Here is a 19,050-nt window from a genome sequence, read left to right as displayed (position 1 = left end):
GTTTTATAACAGAGACAGATTAAGAAGTTGCACAGCAGCTGATGGGTTTTGACGTTTGTTTATGAATAAACAGAAAAGTTCCATGTCAAGAATCATAGAAGGGTTTGGGTTGGAAGGGACCTTAAAGATCACCCCCTTCCAATGCCCTGCCATGGGCAGGGACACCTTCCACTGGCCCATGTTGCTCCAAGCCCAATCCAACCTGACTTTGGACACTCCCAGGGATCCAGGGGCAGCCACAACTTCTCTGGGCAACCTGTGCCAGGGCCTCCCCACCCTCACAGTCAAGAATTTCTTATACCTAATCTAACCTTACCCTCTCTTAGACTAAAACCATTGCCCCATGTTCTAACACTACATGCCCCTGTAAAAAGTCCTTCTCCAGCCTTCTTGTAGCCTCCTTTATTTACTGGCAGGTGCTGTAAGGTCTCTCCAGAGCTTCTCTTCTCCAGGCTGAACAATCCCAGCTCTCCCAGCCTTTCCTCCCAGCAGAGCTGCTCCAGCCCTGGGATCCTCTTGGTGCCTCCTCTGGCCTCTCTCCAGCACCTCCATGTCCTTCCTGTGCTGGTTCCCCAGGGCTGGAGCCAGCTCTGCAGGGGGGTCTCACCTGAGGGGGCAGAGGGGCAGAATCCCCTGCCCTGCTGCTCATGATGCTTTGGATGCAGCCCAGGACACAGGTGTTGTCTGGGCTACAAGTGGACATTGATGGGTTATGTTGAGCTTCTCATCAAACAATACTCCCAAGGCTTTCTCCTCAGGGCTGCTCTCAACCCATTCTCCACCCAGCCTGTATTTAGGGAAATCATAAGTGATGGTTTGCTGAAAATTATAATTTAATTTCGGTATAATTTCCAATGTTTTTGTGGACAGCGAGGTAGAATACACAGAATATTTACACGGACTTATTTACACAGTTGAAAAGAATTGCTTAGAAATATTTGGAAAGTTCCATCCATTGTCTCCCCACCAGTAGATTTCACACACAGATTATTGCCCATGAACCTGGGTCTGGGGGACCACACCAGCCATGGCTGACTGTGGACAATAAAAGCTGTACAGGGAGCTGTGGAGCCCAGAGCTTGATCTCACTCATAGTGTCAAACCACAGGCACACTCAGGGTCCTCAGCTTCATCACAGAGGGCTGGGAAATCCTGAGATCCCAATTTCAACCAGAGCTGTCACCATTTTCATATTACCTGTTTTGGAGCCAAGGAAATGTAGGGCATCCTGCTTTCCCAGCTGGGAACATGAAAACCCTACAACCAGGGGTCAAAAAACCTTTTCTTTTTGTGTATTTCTTGCATCCCAAGGAATAATCACTCGATATGCTTTAGAGAAATTAAATTAAAAGCCTTTCTTGGCCATTCTTACAGTCTGAAGTCTCAACAGGAGGCGCTCTGAAAAGCTTCCTACCAACTAACAAGAAACTCTAAAGTGCATCTCAGAAAAAGCAATAAAAGTTGAGCATAAGTTCTCCCTGTGTATGTGACTAATGAGGTTGCTATATAGTGCACAAACCCACACTGTTCATTTGTAAGTGATTATTCTTTTTATAATGGAATGTAATTTTTAAAAAAATAAAAACAAAAACAAAAAACAAACAAACAAAAAAAAAACCACCACCAAAAGCACACAAAAAAGCCCCAAAACCCAGAATGACCAAATCAGCACTTAAACACCCTGGATTTCCTAAGGCCAAATTCTTTGTACGAAAGATAATTTAATAATTTAGGCGGCAAGTTTAGATCCAAGCACGGTTTTTGCGTTTGTGCATTTCAAGGATCCGATTAAGAAAGAAACATTTGACAATCTGATTAAAAAAAAAAAAAAAAATCAAAGCAGTGTTTTTGTAGTGCCCCTGTAACTGGCTGCTTCATTTATCATATTCAGCATCCATCACATGCAATATGTCAAGCCGTGCTTAGAAGCAATGACTTTCTTCTTGCTTTGCTGCTGGTTGCATTATCAGCAGTGCCATTTTGGCCTCTGCTTTTGGGTGTGGAAGAGGTAATGGAAGTTCCTATTCCCTTGAAGCGCAATTTAAAGGCAAAAAAAAAAAATAAAATAAAAAATAAACCAAGTCCTTTGAACTCCTTCGTGCTGTGGGAAGGTACCGTGGGGGGAAGTGACCCACAGCCCTGTGCAGGAGATGGATGGCTGTAATTTACTCCTGCCTGAAACACAAGTATTTATGATGCCTTTCCTTGGCCAAGGGGTAAAAAACGGTCTCTGGAGAAACAGAAACATTTTGTGTTTTTTTTTAAGAGCATATTGAAAAGAGGAATATACAGGACAGCTGAAGGTCGAGGGAAGAAGGCAGTGAAGGTTGCTTTGTCCTCTTTTCCAGGTAGTGAAATATTTCTCCTTGTTTGCCTCTGTGGAAAACATCTGCTTTTTTTTTTTTTTTCCTTTCTTACTCCCACACATGTCTATGCACAAAGTCAGGTGCAAACACACACACACACCCCCCACCCTTGACCTAAATTATATAGGTGACAAACCTGTAGGTCCCCAGCTATGGAGCAAGGTCCTCTCAGCATCAGGAACAGCGGTGTGAAATTTGGCTTTAAAACTTCTTTTCAGCTGTTCTCTGACTCACAGCTGGATGAGCACACTGGCAGCTCTGAATAAGCCAAAATAACTAGAATCTGGGTTCAAATTAAGGTCCATCCACTTCCTCTGGCCTTAGACATTTGGGTGCTGGAGCCAAATTGTCAGCCACAGCTTTTGCCTGGAAGTGTATTAATTGTTCAGTGTAACACTCCCAAAATACTCAGTACAAAGGCTTGGCCTTGAATTTGATAAAACACTGCAAAGGCATGATAACAATGAATATAAAAGTCACAACAAATTCCCAAAGGGAGGCTCCTCATTTTAAATATAACGAAAGTAACTGAGAAATTTCCTTTCTGATTTTCTGCTGTAAGATCTACTTCTTATTTATGGGAAAAAAAGTAACTCAGGGAAGTATTATACTGAATATCTTTATAAATATTGTGCTTCTCTAAGCCCACTTTGTTTCTCTTTGCTGGTAATTCCCTCTTTCCATAAGACCTGTAGTAAGAAATTGTTTAGTACACAAGTTACCCATCAGCTTTTCTGAGACTGAGCAGCCTTTCAGAGCATTCCCCAATCATTTGGAATTTTTCTCCTTTTATTGACCAACTTGAGATCTCCTTTCCCTCTAGAAGCTCCTGGCATGATGAGCAGTAAAAGCAGAAAATAGATCTTATAGCAGAAAATAAAAGGTCAAATAGATTTGGAATCAAGTTTTTGGTTGAGGTAATGCCTCATGGATGGTCAGACCATTCCCAAACCATCCCCAGATGGTCTCTGTGGCAAGAGGCAGAATTAGAATTTTTCCTGGAGAAACCAGATTGATGTCCATTAAAATAAAAGCATTCAGAGCTTTTTATTAGGTTCTTATTCCCTCTAGTTGAATCTCCTTTCCTGTCTTTCCTGAGACTGTAGATTTATTAACATCCTGAGATTGTTGCATTTATTAACATCCTGAATCTCCTTAGTTAAGGGAATGTAGAGTTTAATATTAGGCCTTTAGCACTCAATTTTCCTGACTTTAGGCTGGACTTCTAAAGGTTGGTTGCAAAAGTCTGAGCAGTTCACCCTGAGGTGCTTTTATCATCAATAAGAAGGTGTTTGTCATCTTTAAGACAAGGTTAATGGCCCTCTGGAAGGTCTTGTTTCCCCCCAGGGACCACGACAGAAGCTTGGATGGCTAATTTTTAGCCACCTGAAGACAGGTTGTGATGAACCACTGATTGGTTCTATGAACATGCTTGACTTCTGTGCACAAGTGAATGCTTTTGTGTATCCATCCAATGCAATAGCACCTTTCTGTTGCTGTTAATGTGCAGAAAATATATATATTTATGTTTCCTGTGTTTAATGTACTCATATAGAGAATGGCTACTAAATACAGAGAGCAGTATCTTGCTGACTTTAACATATTTGAGTTCTCTTTCTGTCATCACGGATGATATTGGTTTATCTGCATCTATCTAGGCAATAAAAATATAATTTGCTCTGAGTGGCTAGAGGAGACCAGCCCTACCAGAGCTCTCTTTCTTATACATCAGCAGATAGTATTTCATGGCTTTTTAGCTCAGAACTGAGCTGTTATAGACCCAGGTCACCGTGCTTAAAAGTAGAGTTACTTGCATGAGTGAGCAGTGAATGAAAACCATTAATGTCCCGGCATGCTCTGCTCACCAATACTCATTTCTGTTGTAGCCAGAGTTTCTTAGGGTGTTTCTGCTTCATTTAAACCTGTCAATACCCCAATTAGTGCTTGCCTCTCTTCCCCTGGGAGGGACATTTACACATGTCACTTCACAGCCTCCAAAATCTAAAAGAGTTATGGGAACTGCTGGGTCATAAAATAGCTCCTGATTAAAGCTTGTGTTTTCCAATGACTTTCTGCCCCCTTTTTTTTTTTTTTTCTTATTTAAACTTGTAAACTGTTCAGGTATTTTTAATGAAAGGACAAAAATGGAAAGTTTAGAGCATGTCAACTTGCAAAAAAAAAAAATGAGCTCTCTCCCACGTGGTTCTACAGTGTCTGTTTTTAACTGATTTGCATTTAGTAAGTCTCAAAAAATTAGAGCACTGTACTTTACAATTATGCTACCAGTAACCCTCTCATTTAACATTAAAACTTGATGCCATCTTGATGGCAGACTGAATTCAATTTAAGATCAAAGCATTGGAGAAGTTATCTGAAATTATGTATTGCTAGTTTTAACTGTTTAACATTCCTCCTCTTTCCAGCCTGGCTTTTATATAGGGGGATGAAAGATCATAATTGATTTGGAATAGAAAGTGGCCCAAGAAATTTAAACTTAATGGAGATAAGTTTCTAATACTAATTTTTAGGCATCCACACTTCACAACAATGGTAGCACTAATACTGTCCATTAGTTGCTTGTGTAGGAAGATAGTCTTTGTCTAAGTCCCATAAATCACAATTATATACATGGTAATGTAATGTTTTATAGGGTTGTGATCACTTATTTTTGTTTGGACAATTAGCCAAGCTTTGATGGAGCTGATTTTCCGGTGCCTCTTGTGAGCCACCACAATTTGTCACAAATTTCCACAGGCTTTTACTATAACTGACTGCAGGGGACGAATCTGTCAGCTTATCATTTCCCATTGCCTTCCTCCTGGCTATTAGGAAGTGCAGTCAGACAAAATGGGAATTGAAGCTGCATGGCAAAGCAAAAGAAAGTCACATTCATTTCAGAACCATGTCAGAGGCAAAGGAAAGACCAGGAAATATGAGCAGCTGCTGGTCTCCTGTGTGTCATTTGAAGACATCAGCTTGCACTGTACAAACACAGAACTCACGCCAGAAAAAGAACCTGAGGAAGAAGAAAGAATTGCCTTTGTGATTTGAGAGAAAAAGCCCCCTTTTTATTTTATTAATGTGTCTTTTGGTTAAAATTCATAGTTGTCATGCAAAATAAATCATCTTCTCTTCCTCTAATGTGACCTGAAACCACTTCTGAGTGAATACGAGATGAACCCTAAATGTTCACAGCCTTTGCCCTGACACATTCAATCAGATCAGGAGGCCCTGGTGGAGCTGCCAAGTGCTCAAGACATCATTGTCATTCTTATTAAAGCTCAGCATCAAACAAGGCCTGTTTGAGCCTGGAAACACATGTTTGAATAATACTTATAATCAAAGTAACTTCATTTCTGTCAGGGGAAGAGCTGGAATGATATTTTAGGGTGTGCAGAATCCATATTCATGCCCACTCAGTGATTTCTTTCCTTTTAGAATTTTGTTTTTTTTTTTCCAAAGATCACCTTGTATGGGTGTCCTAATATCCTAATAATGCAGTTTTTACTGACCACTGAGTCTCTTGTTTTGATATGGGATTTTTAATGCCAACTTACATAGCTGGGACATGGACTGGTCATGTCTGGATTTAATTTCTCTCTATTACATATAATACTTCTCATGGACTCTTCACTAAATAGAAATATAAAGATGCAGCTTCTGCTGTTCACAGTCTCTTTTTACACAGCAGTGCTGTTTTTTAGACTTTCCTGTCTAATTTTTTTAATTGAACTGCTAATGAAACTCTTGCCTATTGTCCAGAAATCCATTCATCTAACAGTTATTAATGGAAGCATATAAAAGGCTACTAGCCCTCCTTTTAGAGCAGGTAGGGGGTAGAAGGTAATTTGATTTTTTTTGTTTTATTTAAAAATATTTTGAGGAATATATTTATGAATAAATCTTCTGAATTTACTTTGACTCCTGAAACTCAAGCTGAGTAAATAATTCAATCTGTCATATTAATTCATCAAATCTTTACTTTTCTCCTCAAATTTCTCAGGTTGACATGTTTGAATTTTATTTTTTCTTTTTAATCTGGAACATCAATGGCTATTAATTTCAAAACATTGGCTTCTTACATTTAAAATTCATGCTGTGTTGATTAGTGACACAAGTCACTCGTTATTGTCTCAATTTGAGACTTGCGTTGCTTACTCAACAAATTATTTCCTAATTCCAAGCAGTACAGTAAAATACTGTACTCTAAATTTACCTTTATGAAATATTTAAATATTTCAAATGGAATTTTTAAAATATTTCTCCTAGAAGAACATGTCTCTCAGGAGGTTCGCAGCAAACGAACATGGTGAAGTCAGAAATCTGATGTTCATTTCCAAAATTTGTGAACACTGGTAGAAAATAGTTGTCACTAATTAGATGCCCATTATAACAACTTGTATACATAAAAATTGGATGCTTATTTTTGTGTTAACATATTTCTTTTACCCTTTGAGACAAGCAGTTTGTTTCCTAGTCTTGGGCATCTCTTGAGGATGAGGACTCAGCATGATTTTCACCTGCTGAACAGGTTGCAGTTTTACCAAAAAAACTGTGTTTAAATTGAAGTGTTGAAGTTCTATTGGTTTAAAATTCCCTTCTGGATTCAGAACACCATTTGAATTCCAGGAAGATGCTATTCAAGTAAACCAAAATGTCTCCTATCAGAAAGGGAAAACTGAAATTATGAATTTTAGCTACGCACTCATTGACTCCTGGAAGTCTACCAAATTTGAAAATGAATAAACAAATAATAAACTATTAGTTAATAAACTGTGAGAGTTAGACTCCCTTAAACATAAGTAATATATCCTCATGGGCTTCCTTTGCCTGAGCAAAAGTGGATTGAGGAAGAGGGAAGTTGTTTTTGAGGTAGAAAAATCGCATTTTTCACAGGAGAAGAGTGTTCTCACCGTGACTGACCAGCATGGAAGGGCGTCCTGAATTTGGCCTAAATGCTAAATTGGAATTTTAATTCATTTTTTCAATAGATAATAATTTCAAGATTAATGCAGTTTTCTCTTACCACAACTGCCATCCTCATTCATGACGTTATTTTTACCCAAGGTGGTTTGAATTGCATCAAAGGGTTGTTGTCCTCTGTAATAGAAGATGTACAAGAAAACCAGATGCAGGTTCCTGAATGGTCAGTGTAAAGGAGAGGCTTTTGAGGGCACAGTTCATCTGATTAGATGAGTAGCTCTTTGTGTGGATCTTTCTTTCCATTGGGAAGTCTTGGCATAGATGGTTGCAAGATGAATTCTACCACGGTGACAGATTGTCCCCAAACTGATGTTTGGCCAGTTTAATCATGCTCCAGTTAAAGAGCCAAACTATGAGGTGGACACTCTGCCAGCACAGAGATCTTCAGAGCAGGGGAATCACAGAATCACAGAATAGTTTGGGTTGGAAGGGACATTAAAGCTCATCTCGTTCCAACCCCCTGCCATGGGCAGGGACACCTTCCACTAGCCCAGGTTACTCCAAGCCCTGTCCAACCTGGCCTTGGACACTTCATAGGGCACCCAGAAGAGGTGGAGACATGGTGAGACATGTTTATATATTGGGAGTCACATCACTAACAGAGTCCAGGACGTGTCTGTTACTGAGCACACCCAAATTCTCGCTGGGCTCAGTTATTTCCGGATCATTACATCACTGGATTTGTTCACCTGCTGCATTTTTTCATCTTCTGTCTCAAGAACAACTGGAATTTGCACTGATGTTTGGCCACGAACAACAACCTAACCTTCAGTACAGCTCAAAATACATCCCAGAGTGGCTTGTGGCATCTCCCCGTGGACTGTGGTGCCGCCTGTGTTGTGTTCCTCTTTCCACCACAGCCAGGTTGCCAGAAAAACACCATTTAGAGACTACAGACAGTGATGGTTCTTAAACATGCTGAGAACTTCAACCAGTCTTGGAGTCATTTATGAATGCTACAAAGATACTTAGTGTTTAATTACAAACTGAAATATAGTGAGCCTCTTTGGGTTTTTTTCCCCCCATGTGGCTATTTCCATCTATGATCTGAGAGAAAAAATGTTTTTCCCCCAACTCCCCAAACAATTTTTAAAATTAACGTGAATTTTGGTTTCCTAGTAAGTCATGAAGATTTATTCTAAAAGGATTCCAAAGTTTCTGAGCACAGGCTTGACCTAACTTACTATGGCCTCCTTATTCTGGAAAATGGGACCAGTCTATCTCAAATATTTCTGTTTGCCTTCAGTTCCTGAAGAAACACTCAGCAGCAGCAGAGAAAAGAGAGTCAGATTAAGCAATTTTGACTGAATCTTGGGAAAAGTCCAGATTCAGTTTTCTTCAAGAGTGGGACAAGTTCTTGTTTTGTCTGAGCAAGTTCCATGATTCTTAAGAATAACCCCGACTACTGAATTTTGCACTTTGTTTTTTAAGGAGGAAGTTAGTGCTATAAAGAAAATATGATATTAACAAGAAACATAATTGATATTAATAAGTAATTTCAATAACATTTTTGCTATACAGTAATATAGCACTGATATTTAATGCTATATTAAATAATGTTTTGATGATGTAATAAATAATAATAATATAATTCATCAAAAATAATGTAATTAAATAATTTTTAATTACTTCTTACTGGGTTGCCATGAAGAAAGAGGAAACCAGTGGGTTGCCTTTCCAACAGGAAGCCCAGCTTTAAACAGGGAAGACTCCTGGATTAATGCTGCTGGCAGGGACATGCATCCCTTGAAAATGGAAATTGCCATGATCTGTAAATTATAGCTTCTCCTTTGTCCAGTTTTGACCAACGTATCTTTAACTATGCCCAGCTCCACAAGGCATCCTTCAAGATAGAGACATGGATAACCCAGAGGAAACAGAACTGGATTAATTTGTCCCAATTTGTGGGCTACTCCCAATTTGTGGAACAAGTCTCTATGGATTCCTTGAACAGGCACAGCAACATGTCCTTCCCTTCCAAAATTCCCTTATATAAATACATATTTTAGTTTGTCTGTATATAATGTTGAAGAACTATAAAGGATACACACACTTAATATTGGCATCTGAATCATCTTCATATATTTCTAAATGCCTTCACTTCTTTTTTAAGACATCCTGAGAGAATATCTCATGCATATGTAGTGCAGATTTAGTTTGCTTATTTACAGTTTTCTAGATTATTTTGTCAGTAAAGCACCAGCACATTTATCTCAGTTATTTGCATCAGTAATTTGATTAAAGATAGTTGGGGGGATGAAGAAATACGTTGCCTAAAATATCCTTGGGAATGTGGCTTTGTTACCAGAAATCTTTTGACATAGAGGAAGATAAAAAGAAGAGCTTATGGTTTAGAATCATGGGAGATAAATTGTGAAGAGTAAAAAATCAGCTTTGGAGGAAGGGGAAATATTAGCTGTAAGGCATTGCTATGGCAATGAGGAATCCGTGTGGAAGATTATGTGAGAAGAAGGGAAGGATAAGCAGGGATAAAGCTGTATCTGAGGAATAAAGTCATCTTTCTTTACATGTTTTTATGCTGCTCTTATTAAGAAAGTTTGTCGGGGGAAAAAAAAATTGAGCTTCACAAGCTAGACTGTGGATTTTTAGAAAGCAAGAAAGAGAGTCGTGGTGTTTGGTTTGGCACTGTCACTCATCATTGGACATGAAAAGGATATATGGGGCTAGTTCAGGAAGAAATTCAGGAGGAATTTCTTCATGGGAAGGGTTGTCAGGCATTGGAAGGGGTTGCCCAGGGAGGTTTGGAGTCCCCACCCCTGGAGGTGCCCAAGGAAGGACTGGCTGTGGCACTCAGTGCTCTGGGCTGGGGGACAAGGTGGGGATGGGGCACAGGGTGGACTTGATGATCTGGGAGGTCTTTTCCAACCTCAGTGATTCTGGGATTCTGTGAGAAGTGAAGTTACCTGCAGCCCTGCAGCTGCATGGCCCTGGTCCAGTACATTCTGGATTTGGAAGCAACAAGCAAATGGACACAAAGAGTGATTTTCTGAAAGCAACCTCCTTGTGGGTACTGACACACTGAGACACCAGATGAAACTGAAGCTATTTTCATTTTCTGGAAGATGGAATCACACTCATCCTCATTTTCTATTCTGATTATTCATAATTACTTCTCATCAAATGCTTCTCTTGGACAAAACTAGTGGGTACCTAATACCCAAACCGTTAAACAAAATGTACTCCTTCACTAGTGCATTTTGGTGCCCGAGGAGCTTCATGACTCACACAAGACCTTTTTTAAGGGTTCTTCCTGTAATTAGATCCCATTCATAACTCAAACCCACAGCTCCACAGCCCTGTTAATCTTCAAATCCGTTTGTTTTGGTTCAGGAAGCCTTTGAACAGGAAGGGCTGCATCCTGACATATTGTCATATCCAAGCATTAGCAGCTCTGGCATGTGAAAAGGTCATGCCATCAAGCATTAGCATTACAGAATTGCAATTACAGTAATTAATTTAAATAAGGATTTTTATTCTGCTGTGCAGCAGTAGCTGCAATCCAAGCAGGAGGGAGGACCGGGAAGGCCTCAAATCAGGTCCTCTGCCAATGTCATCTGATTAAAACAGGGACCCAGCGAGGTTCAGATGGAATGAGGGAGTTGTTCTGATGAGAAGAGGTGAGTGTTCATGCATAAAACCAAGGGGAGAGGGGCTATTGCAGGAGCTCAGAGAAAGAATTCTTTGCTGACATCTCCTGTGCTTTAAGGGAGAGGACAGATCCAGTCAGAAGAAGATTCATTCCATGTGCTGCCCAGGGCTTTCCAGCCCCTCCCAAGAAGGGAAAGGGCCTGAACTGAAAGGCAGGTTTGTGGGCTTTGATTCTTCCTAGTCACAGAAGCCCAGATGCTATTCCTTGGTGGACAAACCACGTGGGAAAGAAAGCACAGGACACCAAAGGGACTGTCCTGTTCCAAACACGCCGTGTTTCGAGGGGTTTGCAGTGAAACACTCTGAGCATGTTTTCTTCCTATTTCCGGAAGATTTTAATTCCAAAAGGTGAAAATACTTGGGGTTTAAGACTAGTCTTGCTAACAAGAGAGTACTTTTTTCAACATTAAAATTTAAGCCCTTTTTGAAAGAATGGTTAACAAAGTTGACAGAAATGTCCAAACTGTTCTGCAAATACCTTCTGAATACAGCAGAAACAGAAATCTAGCTTGGTTTATTGTCAGTTTAATTATACTTTCTCTTCAGTACAGTTTAGCTGTGCACTCAGCACATGCGTGGACTGTAAGCTCTTTGGTGCAGAGCCTTTCTTTTAATTTTGTACAGCTCCTGGTTTAATTGAGCCCTCATTTTGTTGGATCATTACTGCCATACACACTTGTAAAACATATAACTGTCAGCAAATAAAGCAATAGCTCCTCAGAAGGAATAAGACATTTTTATCAGTTCTTTATTCGCCCCATATCTGAATGCTTATTAATTACAGTACCTTTATGTGCTGGGAATATTGAATATTGAATTATGTTACAAGTCTTCCTGTGAGCAGCAAGCCAGGCTTCCTTTGGATTCACATCATCTTTTCTCTACAGCCCCATTGTCCAGTTCCAGCTCCTCTCTGCTAAGCTCTCTTTGAGGCCCATCCTCAATCTTAAGAGAGTTTTTTTTACATGGGAATGAAGTATTTACATTTATGTCCATCTGGCTGAATATGGACAGACTGCACGAGGCACAGACTGAAGGGCCAACCCCGTGTCGTCAGACCTGTCAGCTCACTGAAGAATAACCCCTTTTTGTTGTTTTGTGTGTTTCCAGTTCCAGCTATGATCACCTCCTACCCAAACACCACCTTGGCAACACAAGGACAGAAGAAGGAGATGAGCTGCACAGCCCATGGAGAGAAACCCATCATAGTCCGCTGGGAGAAGGAAGATCGAATCATCAACCCCGAGATGTCCCGTTACCTTGTCTCCACCAAGGAAGTTGGGGATGAAGTGATCTCTACTCTGCAGGTAAGAAAAAAAAAAAAGTGACCCACAGCTCATCCAGATGTGTCAGAGTGTGCCTTGGTTTGGTTTGGATACCTCTCCCCAACATCAGATCTGCCCGTGGTGCAGCCCTGGAGTGATGGAAGCAAGAGGGGGTAGAGGAAACCTCTGCATCCCACCTCTCCCAAAAAAATTAGCCTCCATCTTCCCAAACTCCAGAGGCAGCAGGAGAATGATCCAGGCTCAACCTGAGTGGCTCATGCCTTAGCCAGCACAGCTCAGGTTTGAGAACACCTGCTGATAAGCCCCCAGAGAATATCTGACCCCCAGTTCTGCTGTGTATCAGCTTTACCCTCACCCAAATCATTAAGCTGTTTTGAGATAAAAATCCTGTCTTTTCTTTCTCCCTTCCCCTCTGTGGGGCTTGTGAGACCACTTTGAAAAGTCAGGTTAGTCGTTGGATTCAAAGTGGTGTTTGTGAAATCTAAAAGGTTTTTTTTAAAAAAGTCATTTAGATTTTCACTCAAAAATCTTGATTATCCATTCTCAGTCACATTTAAAAAATGTATTTGTCAGGCTCAAGGAACTATTTCTCTGAGTCTCTGGTGATTGTCTAAATTCTAGTGTGACTCTTACAAAAGATCTCTTTATCAGCCAAAAACTGTTTTGGATGATATCCAGTAAAAATCTGGATTTGCTCTCTGTCAGGGGGCTTTGTCATTGATTTCTATGAGGAAAAATAAACTCTATGTGTGACTTTGTTCATATTAGTATTTTTTGTGTTACAAATAATATTTAATTATAGGATAGACCCCTAGGCCTCTTTGCCCTCATTCTTCTTATTGACTTTAATAAGACAATCCCTGGGTGCACAGCAATATTTCTATTTGCAAGCTTTGAGACCTGTTTGGAGAATTCTGCTGCTTAATTCAGTAGAAGCTGTTCTGGACACATGAAAGGCTATTTATTTCTAAGGACTCTGTGGTGGGGGTTGAGGGGGAAGAAGGCCCTAAATGTGTCAAACTGGGCTCTGGCAATTTTTGGTTCCCCATCTTAAAGCTCAGCCACACGTGCACCTTAACACAGCTTGACAAGTTACCACATCTCAGATGATAACTCTCCAATTTCCTTACAGAGAGTGGGAAATTAATCCATTTATTTTGACCAGTGGTGACTGAGAGCTGTGCTCATATTCCCTTGGTTTTGCTGAGGGATTAAGAGCACGTGGAGTTGCCATGGCTCAGCCAATATGTGGCAACTTGTCAAGCAGCCACAAACATTATCATATATCTGGTTCCTTAATTCCCTGTATGAAATGGTGGAATACTCTTCATGTTGTCAGGAATAAATTCACTCGTGTTTCTGAAATGGGTGTTGCTTAGGTGAATGCACAGAAAATGCTGTGAGAGAATTAATATCTGTTTTCAGGGCACAGTTTGAACTGTGTGCAGTAAATAGGGTGTGGAGCAGCACGCTGAACAACGAGAAGAAAATGGTATTTTGAGCATCTGCTCCTTCAAAAAAAAAATCCTTTCCCTATTGTATGTCAAGTGAAGCAGTGGTCCTGTAGAAAAATGTCATTATGATCATTTACATAAATATTACATAAAAATTTCCATGCCATGAAACCACAAATTGAAGAAAGACCACACAACACTTTATTGTGGGGCACCGCGCTGAATGTACGGGGTTCGCCAGTGTTGGAACCTCCGTTTCCTCCACACAGACTTCAGCCACTTGAGTTATTTTCAGAAATTGCTGGGAAAAAAAAAAAAAATTGGAGGCAGCAGCAGGAGGCACCATTTTGCAGGGAAAATTTCAGCCAACAGTTAAATACTTGGCAAACTCGCGAGTAACTGGAAAACAGGAATCCTATGGAGAAGCTACGGGAAGAGGTGGTGCTCCGAGTCCTGCCTACACGTGTAGAGCTGATAACCTGCTTCCTCAGCCCAGGTGTTGCTGGGTTTGATAAGGCTCAGTATTTTGGATGCTTTACTGTGCACCTGTGTGTGTGTAACGTGCAGCATCTATTCAGTCCTGTCAAGTAAAACAGTTTGTGCCGTTTTTCTCGCGCCATGCGGGGAAAAGCTGTTGGTTTTGTTTTTCTCTGCTTGCTGTTCAATCAATCCCTTCCTTTCAAACCACCCAATAGATTTTGCCAACCGTGCGTGAAGATTCTGGCTTCTTTTCCTGCCACGCCATCAATTCCTACGGGGAGGATCGTGGGATAATTCAGCTCACTGTGCAAGGTAGGAAGAGGGCAACATAAGGAAAAAAACACAGCTTTTGTAGGACAGTAAGTGTGTGCCATCCTCAGAAATCTGCTGGGGGAGGGAGGCTCTGATTCCTAATTAAATGTATTCCTCGTTGTCACAGAAAGGAGGAGCCACATGAAGATGTTCAGTCTTTCATTTCCAAGCATCACAGATAAAATCAGCATAAAGGATGAGCTCAAGTCTGTACAAATTAATAAGAATTTTTCTTAAATACGCTCACTGACAATCTGCTAAATATTTAAAACTGTCATCTTCAGTAGGATGTGAGAGGTTTTTGTTTTTTTTTTTTTTTTTTTTTTTGAGGAGAGGAGGGAGAGGGTTGTATTTGTTCTTAAAGAACAAATGTGCTGCAAACTCAAGTCTGAAATAAAACAAGAGTGTTCTCGCTTCATCTCTAGAGAAATGTTAAACCCACTGTGGAACTCCGAGCAAAATATTTCCGGTTTAATCAGTCGAAATAAATGGTGAGCAGCTTGCAGGATGCGAGCTCAAGGAACTTACGTTGCCTGGGGCTGGGGTTCCCCTCCTGCAGGGTTTCACTCCTGGAGAGGCCGAGGTGAAAATATTTGGGATGCAGAGCACGGGCAGGACTGTTCCTGTGCCTGCTCCTGTGGCTGTGTGCCTTTGAGCATCCACACTTCTCATTCCTCGGACTTGCAAATTTCTTTCTCCCTCCTCTTGATTCCAAGTAGCAGCAGGTTCCAGCAAATGCCTGAGGCAGCCCTGTTGAAAAATTCAGGTGGAGTTTGGGGGCAGGTTCCCAGTTATGCCACTGCTCGTTTCAACTGCCACCACCATTTAGAGGGGCACTGGAATGGATCTAAATATTTTTTATTTAAAACCTTAACTCTAGAGACAGCAAGAGTGATTTTATATTGTTTTCAAATCATTCTCTTATCAAATTAAGACTTTGAAACGCGCTCAAAGAGGTAGAAATTTTACTCCCCCTCTAATACTCAAAAAGAGTCTTAGAGAATTATTTTCTGGCTTTTAGGCATCGGGTTTGAGCCCCACCATATTTAGCATTTTGGAGTTCAGTGTTCGTATTTCTACCCTCACGTTTGGTGTAAAATCTGTAAAAATCATGTAAAACACATGGTGTTTGAGGCAAAACATCATTTCCAGCATGAAAGTCCAAGCTGGGAGTGTTCCTAAGGAAATGCAGCTCTGTGTTGCATGTGAGAAGGTTAAAGAGAAGTCCGTATTCAAGACGACATCACTGACTCCTACTTGAAAAGTGACTTTTCCTCCCTCTCCTGAGTGCTTTCAGCAGGTGATTAACTGGATCAGGGCGCTAATGAGTGACCTGAGAACTACCAGGAGCTGTGCCAGTGCCACGCTCGCTGTCGTGACTTTGTTAAGGGCTTTGTTCTCACCACAATTCGTGTGTGTTTGCTCAGAACCCCCCGACCCTCCCGAGATAGAAATCCGAGAGGTGAGAGCCCGCAGCATCGCCCTCAGGTGGACCATGGGATTCGACGGGAACAGCCCCATCACCGGCTACGACATCGAGTGCAAGAACAAGTCTGGTAAGAAACAACCTCCCTCCGAAGTCATTCCCGCTGCTAAGTCGTTCATCACCGGGTTTGCGTCGTAACAGATAATTCATAAATTGGAACTGCCTGATGGAAATTTTTATCACGGTTTATTTAATCTTCCCCGGGAAGATTTATCTTCATTTGTTGTCCTTTTTTTTTTTTTTTTTTTTTTTTTTAGGTAACAAAATTAATTTCAGCAGTTGCTGCTTGACCCTTTTACCTGGGAAACCTGCATGTAAAGGGAAACAAATTTTGATGCAAAACAAGCCTGTCTAGGTGACAGCTGATATGATGGGTTTTTTGCTGGCTGATTGTTGGCCCCTGGTCTTGGATTTTATCTCTTTATTTCTTTTAATTTTACATTTTTCTCTGTAGGAAAAAATGCCTGCCTTTACAAATTGTCTTCTCCTGTAGGGTTGATTTTTAGGAGTTATTTTCTATTGTTATGTGAATCTGTGGCATCTTCCCTGGAAGATTAGCTGTGAAAAAGGGTAGTTATGAGAATTTTTAGACAAAGAAAGTTGTGTGGTAGTTTGCTGAACACTGAAGTCAGAAAACTATTCCTGTGCATATTAAACCCCCAAAATATTCATTGACTCTTGAAATCCGAAAACACTCCAAGTGTGTTTGAACTGAGTTCATGATTGAAGATCACACCTCTAATTAAGCACATTGTTAAACACCGTCCCTGAGTCATCATTAGAGAAGGGACAAGAAAGGAAATTGCAGTGGAAAAATATTGTCATATTTCATGTAGGATTAAAAAGACACTGAGAAATTACACTGTACTGTTTCGTGTTGGAGTTTGTTGCGCTGAATGTAAGGGAACATAATCCATTAATAGGAATACTCTGTGTGTGCTTATCAGTGAGATATTCTGTTTATCAAAGCAGCTCTAGTACATTTATAGACTTCTGCCTTTAGTTCTGAGAAATAAAAATGAATTCGTCCATAAAATTCTAAAATTCACATTTATTTCTTTTTAATTATTCTACTACCCATCCTTAATATTCTTCATTTATCTACAGTGGCTTTTTTTTTTTTTGTGTTGTGCTTTATATGGCAAAAATGTTGTGATGTTTTCGTTACTAGATAAAATATTTTCCAGAGTGTTAAATCACCAGTCACCATTTTTGCACTGGCTTTGTAAATGGAATTGATAACATTCAGGTGAGAAAGGCACCTGAAAGATTAGAAGTGACAATTCTCCACTGAGGCTGTGGTCTGGAATTGCAGCTTTGGACTTGTAGACTAGGCAAGGATGCCTTCAAGGGACATTTATACCTAAAAGTTGCTGGGCTTTGTTTTCTTTTTGATTATTTTCCTTTCTTTCCAACCACCCACCTGCTCCAGAAAAGTATTTGAAAGCCATTCCTGCCTGATAGGCTCCTTTCTCACCCTAAAAAAATCACTCATGTAACTCAGCATAATCCCATTTTGGAAATCTGAGCTGCTTTCCTTTGGCTGAAGAGGTGGTGGGAAGGGACTCCAGAGCTCTAAAACACCTTTCTTACATTTATTTCCACGTTTTCAAGTGATAATGCAGAATGCAGGCAAAGATTAAGTGCTAATCACCAGGAACTTGCACTGCAAAAATGATGTCTCTCTAATGTGGGGTGATAAATCAGTAGCAAGACAGCAAATGAAGCATCATTGGGTTGGAAATATCAAGACACAACATGTTGATAAAGGTGAAAAAAAAATAAAGGAAAAGAAGTGGGTGGCAGAATTGGTGTTGAAGAAAATATTTCTTTATCTATATATGAAGGCAAATCCTGGAGGTCGTGTCCTAAAAAGAGCAGATTATCTTCTTCTCACTGCAAACCACTGAAATGTCATGTTTTAGAATCTGAGGCTGAATGTTTGGAGAAACGGGATCAGGTTTTTGGATTCTTGCACATGATTTTTGTCATTAGTTAAATCATCAAGAAGATGAAACACCTAAAGAACTTGCAAAGGGTAGTTGGGAGGAGGGGGGACTTAGAACAAAGAGGAGGAATTAAGGAAGCTTCTCACAGTGTCCAGGTATGAAAGGGATGGAAGAAAACTTAGGTTATGCATTCACAATCCACATGTTAAACTCGAGGAACATCCTGCCAACACCAAAGGAAATCTGGAAACTGCACAGTTGTGTTTAGTGGGAATTTTCCACCTATGCTGCCCTACCCTGAGGACCCAGAAATGAGTTTACATCAGGATGCATCATCTAGGCTTCTCAAAAAGGAAAAAGGAAGAATTTTAAGTTTCAGAGAATGTGCAGGTGACCACAAAGCATGCATGGGCTTCACTAAATGTTGCTGCCCTTCTGTATCCCATCAGAGAATTTAGGTTGGAAAAGACATTTAGGATTGTTAAGTCCTATTGACTCAGAACTGCTGATATCTTCCCCATCAGACCGAAAGAAAGACACATTATTTACCTTCTAGAAGGAGCAGGGAGCTACCTGTCACACGGGTAAGTGGCACCTGTAGAGTCCAGTTGCAGTGCAGGAGCACTGTGGACATCAGGAGTTCAGGATGTTTTGGGACTTAGAGAAAACCCCTGTCTGTACAGAAACCTGGCCCTTCATGGACACCAGTCCCGTGTAGCCACCAGACCTTTCCATGGGAGGCGCAGGAAGAGGTCTGAGCACAGGAACGGGTGTCTGAGTCCTTTGTGCCCGTCTCTCTTCATCCTTTTTAGTGGTTTTTTTATGTCAGTCGGGAAATCTCAGCCGCAAACCGAGCAGCAGCTCCGCTTAATTGCGCTTTTTTTTTATGCTCAGAGTGACCTGGGCATCCCCTTGGCACAGCTGGGGGTTCCTCCCAAAACCGACCCCGGGGGTTCCCCCAAAACCCGCCCGAGGCCCGCGGGGCTGCAGTACCGGCAGTGGCCACCGCGTGGCAGCCCCGGCTCAAAATTCCCATTCCCAAAATTCCCATTCCCAAAATTCCCA

General features: G+C 40.8%; 1 protein-coding gene across 1 annotated transcript in view; it reads left to right on the top strand.

The window, feature by feature from the left end:
- The window catches only part of DSCAM (DS cell adhesion molecule), a 442,855-nt gene that overhangs the window by 325,890 nt on the left and 97,915 nt on the right, over positions 1-19,050 (top strand). Inside the window, exons 12-14 of the mRNA XM_017810914.1 lie at positions 12,129-12,325; positions 14,454-14,550; positions 15,978-16,106. Of these exons, the coding sequence (XP_017666403.1) occupies positions 12,129-12,325; positions 14,454-14,550; positions 15,978-16,106 (423 nt within the window). The remainder of the gene's footprint in view (positions 1-12,128; positions 12,326-14,453; positions 14,551-15,977; positions 16,107-19,050) is intronic.

Source organism: Lepidothrix coronata, unplaced genomic scaffold, assembly GCF_001604755.1.
Source record: "Lepidothrix coronata isolate B3197 unplaced genomic scaffold, Lepidothrix_coronata-1.0 Scaffold30, whole genome shotgun sequence".
NCBI classification, from domain to species: domain Eukaryota; kingdom Metazoa; phylum Chordata; class Aves; order Passeriformes; family Pipridae; genus Lepidothrix; species Lepidothrix coronata.
The sequence above is the reverse complement of the archived record's forward strand: the minus strand, read 5'-3'. Positions and strand labels throughout refer to the sequence as shown.